The 16043-nt window shown below is 40.4% G+C and overlaps 1 protein-coding gene across 10 annotated transcripts in view; it reads left to right on the top strand.

Moving 5' to 3' along the window:
- The window catches only part of cacna1g (calcium channel, voltage-dependent, T type, alpha 1G subunit), a 166578-nt gene that overhangs the window by 92304 nt on the left and 58231 nt on the right, over positions 1-16043 (top strand). For all 10 annotated transcript variants that reach the window (XM_072374169.1, XM_072374170.1, XM_072374167.1 and 7 more), the window contains 7 exons: positions 58-151; positions 2009-2187; positions 2621-2959; positions 3310-3489; positions 3692-3792; positions 8724-8847; positions 14027-14095. In XM_072374169.1, coding sequence (XP_072230270.1) covers positions 58-151; positions 2009-2187; positions 2621-2959; positions 3310-3489; positions 3692-3792; positions 8724-8847; positions 14027-14095 — 1086 coding nt within the window. The remainder of the gene's footprint in view (positions 1-57; positions 152-2008; positions 2188-2620; positions 2960-3309; positions 3490-3691; positions 3793-8723; positions 8848-14026; positions 14096-16043) is intronic.

The following is a 16043-nucleotide window of genomic DNA, read 5'->3' on the forward strand; positions in this document are numbered from 1 at the left end:
GTGAGATCAGACTTGATGTGTTCCTCTGTAACGCTGTATGTGCTCTTATGTGTCAAGGGTGATGCTTCTAAAGCAGGTTCGGAGATTGACTCTGTCGCACGTAGTATGGAGGATGTAAATGGCAGCAAGAAGGATTTATCGCCCTCTGCAGGTGAGGTATTTGCAGTAACAGCATGCATTGATACTACAGACGGAACACAAAGGATTTTGACCCCCTGTGATTTTCATTCGAACAAACACTCAGCAAACTGGTTTAATCTGTATTTGCAAACTTTCCCTCAGGCATTTAGATCACACGCTGTGCTTCTTAAAAATGTATGTATAGTTTGTGATACAAGCACACATTTTCCACCTGTTCTGCAGTATGCCTGTGGTCTCCCACTCCCAGTATTTTCTGCTCATAGTTTCTGTCCACACTCAAAGGGCACGTTTCTGGCTGTCTCCCTGCACAGCATCAAACCAGTTCAGCAGCCTCATCCATAATTCCTTGTGCGGCAATTCCCATCCCCTCTCATTACTGTCGACGCAGACTGAAAAAGCCGTGAAAAGAAGTGCAACTCCCAGATGCACTGTATCACCTCCACTTCAACCCCTTTAGATGTTGTATATAAAACATATTTAATACATTAAGTTAAAGTTGCATTCCCCTTCTTATGTCATGTATTTATGTTACATACTATTCTCTCCCACACATCGCATAAGATGAATGCTCTGCTGAAATATTCATGTTTCTCAATAACAGTGCAAGTCATCCATTTTTTAAATGCTGCATTACACGGGGTGTATTTCCGTGGCACTCCTCCTTGTATGCCACCTCTTTCTGCTGTTGCTTGTATTTTGATTTTTTTTTTCAAGTGTTTTTTTTACAATGATTATTCTGTTGTTGTGTACATGTGAAAATAATAGATGCTCTTTCAGTTCTAAGGTTTTACATATCGGGATATAATAAAAAAAAACTAAAAAAAAACATCAGGTCCTTACCAGATATAAAATTAGGTCAGTACAACTTGAGATGAACAACAACGTATGATATATTACACTGTTTCATTATATGTTTTACAAAACCTGAGCTGAAATGCAGACGCAGTCCGAAGGAAGTAGTCTACCCCCCATGCTTTCATAGGAATTAAAAGAGTAAGTAGCAGCCGGTAGCAGCTAATCAAATACACCTGATTAACTGAGCATCATAAAAGAAGAAGTTTTGTCACTTTGTTGGTCTGGAGCATTTGTGTGTGTGTTAACACAATGCCAAGGAGGAAAGATATCAGCAATGGTCTTAAACATAAATCTGGGATGGGTTATAAGGACATTCCCAAAAATTTTTTAATTAATCAGTGGGAAAGATTCTTCACAAGTGGAAAACATTCAGGACAGTTGTCGATCTTCCCAGGAGTGGACGTCCCAGAAAGTTCACCCCAAGGTCAGAGGGCTGTGCATTAACGGACCCTGCAAACCTCAACAAACTGAAGAAATGCTGTAAATCAAAGGAAAAGACTAAAACGTCACACAGAAAATTATTACTTCAAGGGTGTACTTATTCATTTGATTTTTTTACACACTGCTTTTGCACTTTGGCTTACTTTGGCTCTCTGGTTGTGTTTACTAAACTTTACATCCTGTTAAGGACCAGATGGTTTCTTTGGATTTTGTCTTGATACGTAGAAATGAAGGAGGGTCTATTTTCACATGACTATATCCCTACTTTTAAGTTCACAGATGATATGTATAACACAACCTTCATCTTATTATTTTGTCATCTTCATTAGAGATCCCAGTTTTGGACATTTTTAGAAAAGCATAGGATTTTCCATTCATATGATTTTTATCTCTTGTTAATGTAAACACAAACTTTGCGTCAGCTCAAGAACAAGTCAGATTAGGACTGAAGAGCTGGTAAAACCAGAAATTGTATTCCGAACGTCCTGATACATAAAACCTAAAACTCAAAGAAGGGTGTACTTCACAAAAATGTGTATGTCCAATTGTTCATTTGTCTTTCTTTTACTAGTGCCTGTAAATGGTCATGTGGAGATGAAGAACAGCCTGACTCCACCACTTATTACCCACACTGCTGCCACCCCCATGCCTGTGCCCAAGTTGCCCGTTGGAGCTGACCCGATCCTGGGATACGAGTCCCGACGAGGCAGCAACGTCTCCATAGACCCAGCCTGCTATGACAAATCACCAGTTAGTATATTCATTATTCATCTTGATTGCAACCAAACCTGTACCAAGCTGTGCCAGGATGTCACAGAGCCATCATTACGATTCAGTGTGTGTCTGCCAGGAATTTGCCCCACTCCCACCTGGCTTTCCCAGGAGTCTCTGTATGAATTAATTGTGTGGGTCCCGCTGCTGTGTTTTGATCGTTGTGATTTATGCACAACGACAGTCTGACGCTGCACTTGAAACTGCAGCTGCCACTTATAATTTGATATGCAGATGATCAAGATGAAGACTTGAAAGCAGAAATCTTTACATCTGCTCCTGTCTGTCAGTCAACGTGAATCTCAGCTCAGCTCACCTCAGAAAAAAAACTGTCAAATAGGTTCAGCTTGTCTAATGTGCAACGCAACCATAGGAAAAACCAAAGTTTCTTACTGACTACTTCCTGCTACAGACCAGTGCCCGCAGCACATCCCCCCACGCTCTGTGGAGCTCTGGCAGCGGCCGCACCAGCCGCAGATCCAGCTGGAACAGCCCGGGTCGTGCGCCGTCATACAAGCGCCAGAAGCGACAGTCCGGGGAGCGACGGTCACTCTTGTCCGGGGAGGCCGACTCCAGCTCAGACGATGGGGAAGGCGGAGGAGAGGGTGGGGGTGGGCTGATGGAGGAAGACAACGCATCCTTGGCCAGGACGGACTCCATGTCCCAGTCGCAGAGAGGGCCCCGGCACAGAAGGATGGAGTCGGTGGAGACTCGAAGCTCCATGGATTTGCCCCCTGATGCTCTGTTGCAGGTAGACCCGCTGCACCAACTTGGAGTTTGGACTTCCGATTAATTTCTGAGGGCTTGGGAGCAGTCATTTGGCATTAATGACATTTTTGTTGAGTTTATGGGTTTAATTTTTTAATGCTGTAGTGTTACAGAAGCTCCTAATAGATCATATCAAACACAGAACTGAAGAATATAACTTTATAACTCTTAATGTAGACAATTTGAAACATTTAAACAATTTAAGTTAGTGTGGACAGCCTTGTAACTCTATTGCAGATAAGCATGTGAGGGCTATTCTACCATTCAAATGAAACCTACAAATGAAATTTTGCCCACATATTTCCTTCCATCTTTTTATTTTTTGCTGTTCAGGTGCCCTATCTGTACCGCTCAGCCAGCATGCACAGCTCCAGACCCCCTTCCCTGGGCCATTTACGCCCCCCAGAACACAGTGACTGCAACGGGAAGGGATCCCCATCAGTTCTCAGCCCCACAGATGTCTCTTTGGAGGAAAACACTGAAGATGACAATGCAGAGGAAGAGGCCAACCTGGTCAGTCTCAATACACATGTACCTCAATCTTCATGATCTCAATCTTCTTTTCTATAAACTGCCAGGAACATGGAAAATAGTTGCAGCGAGTTATTGAAATGAGTGCAAACATAAATGGAAATACAGAATACAAGGCAAAAACAGAGTTTGTAAGTGGTGTTGATGTGAGTAATGCGTGTTCTGCTCACCTGTTACTCTGCAGGGTCGTTTTGCCAGGATGTTACATTGGCTGGAGAAAAAACAGCCAGAGTGGTGTCGACAGAGAGACACCTGGTCGCTCTATCTATTTCCTCCGGAGTCCAGGTATGATTCACAAATGTGATTATCTCCGTTTCTGTTCTGTAACGTGGGTTTTTCACATGCTCATGTCAAGCATAAAGCACTCAGAAAAACTTTCCATTGGAAAAGGAAATGCTTTGTAAACAGTTTCCTCTCAGGTCTTCACTGAGGATTTGACTGACATCCCATAATGCCAACAGTAAAGACAAAGCGCTTTTCACTGCAACGTGAGCACAGCATTTTGTTTCCCTCCTTTCCTATATTCCCTCCCACATTATCACTTCAGAAGTCTCTTTTATCTGCACATTTCTGCTACATCAGGGGTGAGTGAGCTGCAGAGGAGGGAGAAAGGGAGTTTCTCCCACTGAGTGCTGCCTGTTATCTCAGCCACGTGCAGAATTCATCACTTCGCCCCTTCTCTCTTCACTTCTTCTCCTTTTCTGGGCTTTTGATCTGCATGTCTCTGCTGTCTTGTGGAGAATGTGGCAGTGAAGGCAACACTAAGCAAAATGCAGGCCTCCGACCTTCCAGCACAGCATGTTGATTAAACAACCCAGCCTATGGAAGGTTATGGTTAGCTCGCACCACAACTCTGAATATGTTTGAGGTTTGGGAGTCCATCAAGTACCTGTGAGAAGTGAGTGTCTTACCTGCAGTAGATCACGGTCAGAGCGCTCTCAGTTTGGAGAATCAGAAACAAACCCTGACTGGTGACAAGCTAACACCTATAAGTAAGGGGCCATAAGAAGAGAAATTATTCGGCTTCAGGAAACCTTTTGGTTCTCTAAGCTGAGAGTGTTCTGACTTCTGTCTACTGCAGGTAAGACACTTACTTCTCACAATTACTTCACACAAGCTCATTTTCAAGAAAAAAAAAAGAAGAAGAAAAGGAAAAATGTTGAGTAAGCTCATCTTTAATAACAGAAGTGCATACTAACTGTATTTTGCTTTAAATAGTTTCTACCAGATTTTCCCTATCCGCTCTTTGCTGTACTGCAAACTGCCAACAAGACCTCTGATTGTCAAGCTGCCAGATCTCAGAAGTTCAATTATTTCAAATGTGTTGCGTTTGTCTCCACACCGCCGGGGCCTGACTCAAAGTGGTCCCAAGTCCCTTAATGATCCAGCACAAGTCCATCTGCCTGATTCATTAGGAGTCACTTTTCGTCTGTCTATAAAACTTTTAAATAACTGTATCTCCGGATTTGTTTTAGTTCACAAAACTTCAGTCATTTTTTTTTTTTTTCTCACTTTCGCTGAGTCTCTTTATTACTGAATCCTTACACTTATGAACATTTCTGGTAGTTGACAGTCCTGGGATATGGTGTAGCTGGAGGATAATGGGCCCTTGCTAATTTTTACTGTAGTTTTTGTTAAACTTTTGTTGTTATTCGCAAACAATTCTATTCTCTATTCTTTTCACTGAACTTTTGAACGGCCAGCTGTCAGATCTCAAATGTTCAGCCATGTGAACTTGATCTTGTTTTTCTTTTTTCATTTTAAGTGTCAAAGAAATCACCCCATTAACTGAGGTTTTAACGTTGCCTAATACAACATCAGTTCCAAGAAAGTTGAGATTCTGTGTGAAATGTAGATAAAGACTAAATGAAGTGATTTGTAAACGTCATAGACCAGTATTTTACTGACAACAGAACATAGAAAACATGTCAAAGTCAGGCATTTGACTATTTTAGGAAAAAAAAATATATATGTAATTGCAATGGATTAGGTCAATAGGCAAAAGGGCAGTGACATGACTGGGTATAAAAAGAGCACCTCGGAGAGGCAGAGTCTCAGAAGAATAGCACTGGTTCAGCAATACAAAAACTGTATAAAAAAATTGTGGAGCCACATATGCTCCCATCCAGATAACATATTTTTCAGTGAAGGCCTTGCTTATTTCAGCAAGATTTCAGCCAACACTTTAGCAGCTGAAAACATTTGTTGCATCATGAAATGCAAAATGCAACAAAGAAGACCCAGGAGCTGGTGTCAGTTCAGTTCCCAGATGTTACAGACTTCTGTTAAAAGAAGAGGGGATGCTACACAGTGGCCCCCTTCCATCTTTTTTTAGACACGTTGCTTCCATCAAATTCAAGATGACTTATTATTTCTCATGTGGGAGTAAAATGTCTCACTTTCAACATTTGATTTTTTTTTTGGATTGAATATTAGTTTATCAGATTTGCAAATCATTTCCTTCTGGGGTTTTTTCCCTTTTTTAACAGCGTCCTCACCTTTTTTTTTAATTGGGGTTCAAACACAATTGCATAAAAGTCAAAAGTTCCAAACAAATCAATGCCTTCCTGGGAAATATCCAGCGAAAAAGAATTAAAAAAAATTTCAAATTCTATTTTCAGGTCACATTAAGATGTCAGATTACCGAAAGGCAGCTAAAATGTCAGTAGGACAGAGTTATTTCTATTTTCATTTAAGAGCTCCAGTCCATTAATCTGTCCACTTCACAAGTTCTGAATGGTTCCCCCCTCTGTTGGTTGCATTATATCATTTGGAAAAGGTTAATAAGAAAAGCTACATGTGGTCTCTTATTGTCAGAGTATTAGGAAAAGTGAAGGAGCTTGGCTCAAACCAGATTTCCAGCTGGCTTTCAGTCGCAGCAGGCCATAAATCCTGTCCGTCGCTGAGAGTGACACCGAGGACTCAGGCTCTGCATGGCGCCCACTCTGGCCTTGAACCACTCCGGACACCCACCTGTGCTCACAATCACATCAAGAGACAGTGGCACAGCGGCAGGCTGGAGTCCAGCGGCTCTCACACGGACCTGACTTCACCTCAACCCGCCTTTTGTGCTCGCTGCAGTTACTGCTGCTACTGATGATTACTGCGGGGGAGGTTTTAATGAGTGGGGGAGTGGGCAGGTTATGATGCAGTTCCATCACAGCGATCAGTCACTGCTGATATTGGCTTTGTAAAAACACTGGCCTGCAAACACAGGGCCAGAGATGCTCAGGGCTCACTTTTTTTATTTACCAAAAGAAAGGAATAAAACATTTCCAGAAGATTCAGATAGATCTCAGGAGACAAATGTGTAAGAAAAGAAAATATTTCAAGCTTTACTTGAGAGAACAGTGTTTAGGTGCACGTTGTGACATTTGAAAAGCATCAAACCATAACTGTAGTCAATATTTAAGTCAATTATGTCAGCTGTCATTAAGAAGCAGTTGAAGTTTTGTTGCTAGAAAACTCCAAAGGTCAGTAAATACCATCCCAGAGGAAAGCTTCAAACACTTGTCAAAATCTTTTGTCATAAGTGTCCTGACATCGAGATGGAAGTGAGTTTTCCAAATCTGAGTTCTGACAGGAAGCGTTACTGTTGCTTGAGCGTACAGTGTTGTGTGGGCTTGTGAGTGCTGTTTGCTCTCCAACCCTCAGATCAGGAGCAGGATCCAATGCGTCTTCCTTCCTTCTTCTTTAGCATCAAGACTCTGGCGTACATATATGAAAGAGGAATTATCTCACTGAGCTTCTATGATATTTAAATAGGCACCGTCACATGACACACACACTCATACATTCACAGACTCAGTGAGTGATAACACAATGATGTCTGTATTGCCAAATAAAGCCAAAAAATCCAGATCTGAGCTTCACAATGTTGTCCCCCGCTGCACACTTATACCCACATGAACCTTCCAAGATGACTTTGATTGACAGTTTAATCCCTTCCAACACCATATATAACAAGCACTCCCTCCTTCCTTCTTTCTGTTGTCATGAGCTGAAAGCCTGGGAACCTTTTCATGTCGGGTAATGACAGTCAGGCATAATTAATCACACCTAAATCTACAGTCGTTCATTGCAGAGTTGCCATATGAGACACGAGCCCTCTTGATTTGAATGAGCTCATTCGTTACTCATAAAGTGTGTTTCAGAGAACGTCCTCGTGCAGCGTGTGATATTATTTCCTGTTATATAGAATGTGGTTTGGCATGTCACTTTATGTCTCTTCTCCACTGAAATATGCACCAAAACTTTGATTAGCATGTTAGATACTGTACGTACTGGTAAATACTGTCCATAGCATACAATGCTAATAGTAGTGAAGGCACCACAAAGAATGCCAGATGCTTAAAATTTACTCGAGTTCTACCAAACAGTACAGTAGACTGAATTTATAATAAATATGATGCAATGCTCTCAGGGAGCATTGATATGCATTATTTTCAAAAATTATTTGCATTCTTTGATTCTGAGATCACTGCTGATGTCTTTCCTCCTTGGCATTGTGTTAACACACACCTGAATGCTCCAGCAAAGTGACAACACTTCTGCTTTTATGGAGGTGTTCACACTTGACAATGATCAATTATTGAAGTGAATTTGATTAGCAGCACCCGATTGCTACTTGCACTCTTAATTCCTATGGAAGCTGGACTTTGTTTTTCACACATTGTTTCTGTGTTTAGGTTTAGTTTTTGTTAAATGAATAATGGCATAGTGTAATGTATCATGTGTTGTTGTGTTAGGGACCGGATAATCACATTATAATTTTTTTTGTGGGTTTATTTCAGTTGTTTAATAGGTTTTTATCAGTTTAAAAAAACACTATATGGGATTTGTGATTGTGTTCACATCAAACAATACATTTCCTCCTCTACAAATGGATAACTACAGAGTGTTGCAGTGATAATCATTCTTTGTCAATCTCATTGTCTTGTTGTCTTGGCTCCAAACTGTTATCAATGCCATCACTGTTCAGTGCTCAGCCTCTTCATACACTTCCCATGCAGTCTGCTTGTCTCCAGGTTTAGAGGAGGAAGAAAGAAGGCTAAAGTCGGGAAGGAAAAAATCTCCTGTGTGCAGTAAACATAATAGAAATCTGTATTGGCATTAATGGCATTAACTGTTTTTTTTTCTTGCCTCCGACCTACCAAATCATTCACCTTTTCATTCACTTGCTCATTTTAATACAGTCCCTGTCCTTTGTTTGTCAGGTTTCGGATTGTGTGCAATAAGATCATCAACCACAAGATGTTCGACCATATCGTGCTGGTCATCATCTTCCTCAACTGCATCACCATCGCCATGGAGAGGCCTCGCATCGATCCCACCAGTGCTGTGAGTGTCGCAACACGCTGTGCATTATTTGCCGAGTAGAGTTTCAGTCTATAAAAATCTGCTGGCTGCAGCAGTCTTCAGTGACAAATGCAGAAAGAAATGGAAAGAGATGGGTGTGTATTTAAAAATATACAGTATATACAGAACTTCCAGGGAGGTTCACACATACAAACACAAACTTTGTTTTTCTATTTTTGCAGTGATTCATCATGACATAATGACTTCCCCTGTTTCCTTCCTTAACTCTAAATGCTTAATTTAATTTGATTCATAACCATAAAACCAAGTTTGAACCCTCACAATTCCCTCTTTACATGATGGGTCCACTATTTGGGTCACATAAAACCTTTTGGACCTGAGTTTTTGTACCCCACGAACAGTGAAAAACAAAACCGCACACACACACTGGCATTAAACAGAACTCATTTTGTAGAGAAATAGAGCAGAACACTGCATAAGCAGGGAACCACTCCTGTTTTACTGTGAGCCAGCAGCTTTGGGAAATGTGTGCTATACCCCTGTATGTACTGCACTGCATCATCAACACCATACCCTCCTCAGCTGATGCGGCATCCCTTCAAACAGAGGAGGGCTGGCTGGGTGCCTTGCAGCAACACAAACACACATATTGCTCAGTGTCCTTTCCTGATTTAAGCCACAGCAGGAGAACAGGACTTTGTTGCTTTATGCGTAAACACAGAAATTATCACCTTTTTACGGAGCGAGGTGTTCCATGGGCGGGCCTAATTGTAGTTCAGTCTCACTGGAATGCTCCGTATTGCTTGTTTTTGTGACTAAAACACGGAGGAAACAGCTCTGCTGTAATTGATTAAATTATCTGTGCGCTGGTGTATGTGGCTAATGTCCAGGAGAGGAAATGTTGAACAATTGGAGGCCACCCATTCTAATCAGGGCACACTGATTACACACACACACAGAGACTCCCACATAGATAGATAGATCTGATTCCTCCCCTCTCTCTGTTGCATATTCCAGCAGATTATGGTATTTTCTATATTTTGTCAGCCTCCTGCTGTCAGGTCCATTCTGCAACCTTAGATTAATATTAAAATGAGATGGAAATGTATGACGCAGCAAACAGCCTGAAACAAGAGAACAAACTGTCATTACAGTTCTGGGCTGTGATGCTCCAGATCTCATTAGCCCGGGTGGTCTTTGCATGTTGCTATTTGTTTGTCCGTGCGGTTTGTTTTGTATTAATGATGCCGATTGTGAATCGATTTCCACACGGGCCTGACCAGAATCGCTGATTACAACAACCAAACATGCATAATTTATCACTCCACTGCAACTCTTTTGAACCACCTCCTTTACATCACCCTCTGCGCCAGCTTGACAAAACATGTTGTATACCCTGAATGGAAATGTAGTCATTGTCACGGAGATGAAGTGTCTTAGTAACAGCATTTTAGTGTGGATTGCAGGCTAAATAATTAGTTTATTGCCCTGGAAGTTATGTCACCCACTTTGCATTTGGCATGCAGTCCATTGCTGTTTTGGTTTAGCACTGGGGGTTGCCTGGATACCGTCATCATACAGCTGAGTGGGAATGATTGAGGATGATTATACCGTCTATTATGATTTATTATTTCTAATTGAGCCACGGGACAATACATCACTGTCTACAGCCCTAAATTGAATTATATCAGCATCAAGAGTATATCAATCTGAGTTTTCATCGTCCATGTCAGCTGCTCCAGACGGCATTAAGATAGAAGAAGAGATGGCGCTGCACACAGGACTTTGATGAGAGCTTTCCAAGATGTGTGGGCCAACTCTCTTTTCTCTTGCTCAGAAATACAGGAGAGCAACATTTCTCATTCTGCTAAATTACTGCCATTTTCATCTGAGGAATTTGAGTTCCTTCATAGTCAAGATGGATGGTGACATCCAGGGCTGCCAGTGTAAATGACCTACTGGAAGTACTTACCGTTGTTTTCACCGGGAGGTAACTAAGCAAAAGTGCCTTTCGGGTTAAGTCATGGTTTGCCTCTGCCTTCATAATCCTGTATTATTTAAATCAGGCCAAGCTTGAAACAAACCCTTCAGGCTTATGGCTCGTATCTCCCTTGAGTTGTGGCCAGGCAAACTAGATACCAGGCAATGAACTGGGAAAAACAACACCACCACTCTAGAAGAGGGAAATGGAGACAGCATAGAGGTGTTTTACGATTGCTGTCACTGTCTGTTAGAGACTGTTTCTTTCAGCCTTCAACTAAAAATATACACAAGCTGTGAAGGAAGTAAGCAGTGCACCCAAAGAGAGAAATTAGCCCAGTTAAAAGCCATCATCGTGACTGGTTCGAAGGGAAACCATTTAAGCAAAATTTTCCTTTGATTAACATTGTTTATTCATTCTGCTGTTTATGATGAATTTCACTTCATACTGTCATAGAGGACTGAGGGGGCCCTGTCCCAGCTGAAATTTGGAGAAAAACAAAGTACATCCTGTACTCACTGTTGCCAACTTAGCAACTTTGTCAATAGATTAGTTGACTTTTCAGACAAAGTAACCCTGCGATGCCATGAAAGTGTCATGCTGCTGATGACTGCAGTTTGCATCCTAAACAGTAGATGTTGCCAGCGAGAAAATGAAACCGCTACAAGGCAAAGAATTGCAAGAAGAGATGTGTTGCAGGAAGTATGCACGAACAAATGTAAACTCATAGTTTCAACTTCTTGTTTTTATATTTAACTTATATTTATCTTGTTTTTGTATTTCATGTTTTGATAACATTCACAATAATTATAGCTTCTTGCGTTTTGATGGGGCCATAGAGATGCCTATAGAGAAAGATTAGTTTGTACGTTCTTCCCGTCCTTTTTCTTCAAAAATTAGGATATACAAGTAGCCAAAACATCACCAAAGCACCCGGCACGCTGCGGATTGTGACATCAACTTTGAGGCGCTGGGTCAACAAGTGCTAGCATAAAAATCTGCATCAATGCACCGCTTTACAGTGACAACTTTTAATCCCAATTTTGTCAACAGAAATGTCAAATATGTGCAAGAGAGCAGCTTTATTAGAGGTTTTACTATATATTTAGATATTGCATGTGTGAGCATAGAGAGCAGAAAAGAAGCGAACAGATAAAAAAGGTTGATGTCAGGTACAACACAAACACGACATACTGGTGTTATGGCATGCGAATGAGGTCATCTAGAAACATTTAGCAACTTTTCTGCTCTGTGGGAAATATTTGGGAACAATATCTGTGCAAGTTGACAGACAATCATGCATGCTCAATTTGATTTCCTATTCAGTATTAGTTATTATGTGATAAGAGTTTGAATAGCGCATTTTCCCATGTAGTGACACATAGCAAGCTATATTTGTTTAGCCTTAGCTTTGTTTTCATTGCTTCAACTGTACATATTAAAATAAATCTAGCATAATGATGTTCTCAGCTTTTGCTGGCAGCTTGTTTTAGTGTTTCAGCTCATAAACTGTATTTAACATTCCACTCAATTACTGCGACAGTAACAACCTGCAAAATCACAGAATTTCAGCTTTTTATTCTTTAACATTGCTTGTATAAATTTTTCTAGTATGTTGCTAAACCAAAAAAAACTTTAAGTGTACGTAGTGCCTAATATTACCAGGTCACTAACATGGCCTATTTCAGCAGAGAGGAAGTAAGCTAACTCATATCAGTTTTGTGTCGAGAGTAAAAATATAAACTAATTGAAGCAGACTTTTGTTCTGACCACTAAAGCCTAAAAATGTACATCTGTTAGTTTATAATGAATGAAAGTATGAGCCCTCGTTCACAGAGACGGACAGGAACGACTGCTGTCGAGACTGAAATTTATGGACCCTCTCTACAGCAGCATCTCCAGTGATGTCATTCCTGACATTCCCAGAGACTTGACAAAAATCGCTGTGGGCCCGCCATCTCTGTTGTGTGCGTGCATCTGATTTTGTCTTCCTCCAATCATGTATGATTGTAGTCAGAGGCCGTGGGAAAGGCAGCCACCTACACCCACGCACACATACATATTCATTCAGTGGCAGAACAGGGTCGTGTCTCTTCAGGCAGAGGGGAAAAGGGAAAATAAGCAGTCGGTGAGGGGATCTTATTCTTGCGAGCATGCTTGTTTTTTCTCCTCACTCTTTGTTTACCTCAATAAATATACTCCCATCTTCTCTTGCAACCACAAGCACCAGTGGGGCATGCTGCCTCAAGCAACAGGGAAGCATGAGAGAGCAGTAACTTGACTGTATATTGATGGACTGTATATTGATGGAGCTCAGACTGCTCGACAGCTCAGACTTGTTGGAAGTTTTTTAGAAGGACTATATCAGATGCAAAATAAAGTATCAATAGCGCATATCTGTTAAATTGGAGAAATGTCCATTTGACTCTTATTTACCTGGTTAACAGACAAGTCAAAATCAAGTTGTAATACCTTAATTTTTCTCTTATAAGGGCTATGTTTAATTAACATTTTTTTATTTATTTATTTTTGTAATAGCAAAAATTCTGTTTCTCTGCTGCTCGTAATGTCTTAAACATTGGAGTAAGTACTAGTAATGCATTATTAGCTTATTTCTCTCTTAAATTGAAAGAGACTATAAAGAACTATAAAACTGCAGCTGAGATTTTGCTGTTGATGGCAAAGCAAAAGGCAAGTGCAAACAGGTTCTGACTGCCCTCTTTTGAGGCAGAGTGAATGCAGCATGATTTGAAAATGAGGGTGCAGATAAAGAGGTGACGGCGACTGAGGTTGTCCGTGAAGTAACATTACCAACATTGGCCTTCTGAATTAGATATTTTCAGTCCTACATGGCCCCCAACATGGTTATGTTATTAGAGTTGGTAGTCACTTCGGACTCGTGAGTTTATATATTCAAGCTCACTTAGTAATTTTATTTTCATAACATTTAATTATTTCATGCAATGCTAATAAAGAGTACATTTCATAAGTGCCTGCCAGGCATCATCAGAGAGTTTCATAGTGTTTTACAAAGATGTTTTACAGATAGAATGAGCAAAAAAAAAAGCTCCCTCATACATTATTTAGATATACACTGCAACATTTCTGAGGCAAGCCACAAGCTCAGTAGAAAAATATGCCTATACAGAAAATGTGAATTCTAAGATCATGAGAATGACCTCAGCTAAACCAGGTCTGTTTCTCCTATTTGTTCTTCAGGAGCGGATCTTCCTGACACTGTCCAACTACATCTTCACTGCGATCTTTGTGACTGAGATGACTGTAAAGGTGAGATACTTTCATATTCAGTAGTACTAGTTTCTTTGAGAAGGCAACCCACATTGTTCATGTCCTAAAGCCCATTTGTCATATTCACTGTTATGTGTTACTATTCCATGAAGTCATCCATGATAGCTGACTTTTCAATAAGTTCAGATCTTATCCCACAGAATATTTGGCAGGTATGGATTATTTGGTACTGTAATAAAACACTAGCTGTCTTGCTTTGAGACTTATCATTTGTCTCAAGCTTTGAGAGGAACCTGATGTGATCCATCTGCGTTTGCTTGAAATGCAAAAATTTTGCATAAGATGGAGAAACACGAACCAAACTCAAACAGTTGTTCTGGTTCAAAGCTCTACAGAAAATACTGTCTGAAAAATGAAATAGTGCAGCAAAATAAAAAATAAAATGGAAAGAAAGAATGAGAGGCAGTGAAACACACACTCACACACAATGGGGATTGTCTCGCCAATATTCAAATGGTTCAGCTTTGAAAGAGGGTACACGCAGGCATGGGCAGGAGCGAGCAGAGGGGAGGAAAGTTCACGGGTGTCACTCATTCAAAGCCTCTCCCTCTATTTTTGGCCCCAGTTGCTCACAAATTTTGGGCTGGCTTGAAGTTAAATTTACATTGATTTACAGCCATTTTCTGGAGACTTAGTCTTACCTAACCCTAACCCTAACCCTAAAACACATCCTAACCTTAAAAAATGAACAATTTACATAACGTGTCCTCCTTAATCCACCCAAATGTGACAACTCAAATCAGAACATGAATCCAACTCATGCACACGTCTTTCAATTCGAGGTCAAGTAATGTATATTTTAAATAAATACACTGTAGTATTGATTGGTTTACAGTAGACCAACTTACATGTTACCAAATTGAATGAGTGATTTTGGAAACTTACTTATTTCAGTGTCCATTGATTAATGGGATGGGACAATGGTTGAAGAAGACATTTTACCTTAACAAATATCCCAGTAATCAATGTTTCACTTAGGTAAACATCTATGGTGGAAAGGAATTGAGTAAATAAATTCTGTTTGATAGCTAGACCTAATTGAAGCACTCCAGGTGAGCAACTCATTTCATTGTTAAAGATTAAACTAGACTTCTCTACATTTTGGTTTCTTACAACAATTTAGTGTGTTTTAATAGGCTTCCATTCCACAATTTCAGATGTCTTAGTTGTTAAAAGGTCCATGAAAGAGCTGTCTCTTTTTTTCTCTCTTTTTGGACCTACTAAAAACCCAGAGATGTTTTTGTTCTAGTATCTATAGATACAATTCAATATGACACCAATTTTGTCCTTTTTTATTCCACAAAAATGGCAAGAATTAGGCCAGTATTTTCCAATCCCGGTCCTGCCGCCCCCCTCTCCTGCATGTTTTACAGGTTTCTCTTCTTGGACACATCTGATTCAAATGAATGAAACTTCAACAGGTTTCTACAGAGCTTGCTGAAGAGCTACTGAGCTGCCCATTTATCTGAATCAGGTGTATTGGACCAGGGAAACATGTAAAACATCCGGGGCAGGAGGGCCCAAGGACCAAGATTAGGAAACTTTCGATAAGGCATTGTTGAAAGACAATTATTTTTTTTACATTTTCTTCTATTTGAACACTTAAGCTTCATTCTGGCCTCCCGGAAAGGACTTCCAAAACAACCCTGATATTTTGAAAAGTTTCCTGCAGTCAAAATGCACTCTAGAAGAATCAGCCTATAAGTGGAATCATTGAGTTTCATGTCCACTTATTGAGAGAATAAGAAATTACAACTTGATCTCTCCCAGAATTTAAAAGCTACTTTGGCACACAGCTCAGCACGTTAAAGGTTCAGGTTAAAAATTGCCTGACTAAAGAATTCAACTCGTCTCACATCCTAAGATAACGTCACAGTTTGATGTTTCGTTATGTCCGTCGCAATGTCCATCGTCAACATCTCACAAC

Source organism: Leuresthes tenuis, unplaced genomic scaffold, assembly GCF_036924035.1.
Source record: "Leuresthes tenuis unplaced genomic scaffold, fLeuTen1.0.hap1 SCAF_20, whole genome shotgun sequence".
In the NCBI taxonomy this organism is placed as follows: Eukaryota; Metazoa; Chordata; class Actinopteri; order Atheriniformes; family Atherinopsidae; genus Leuresthes; species Leuresthes tenuis.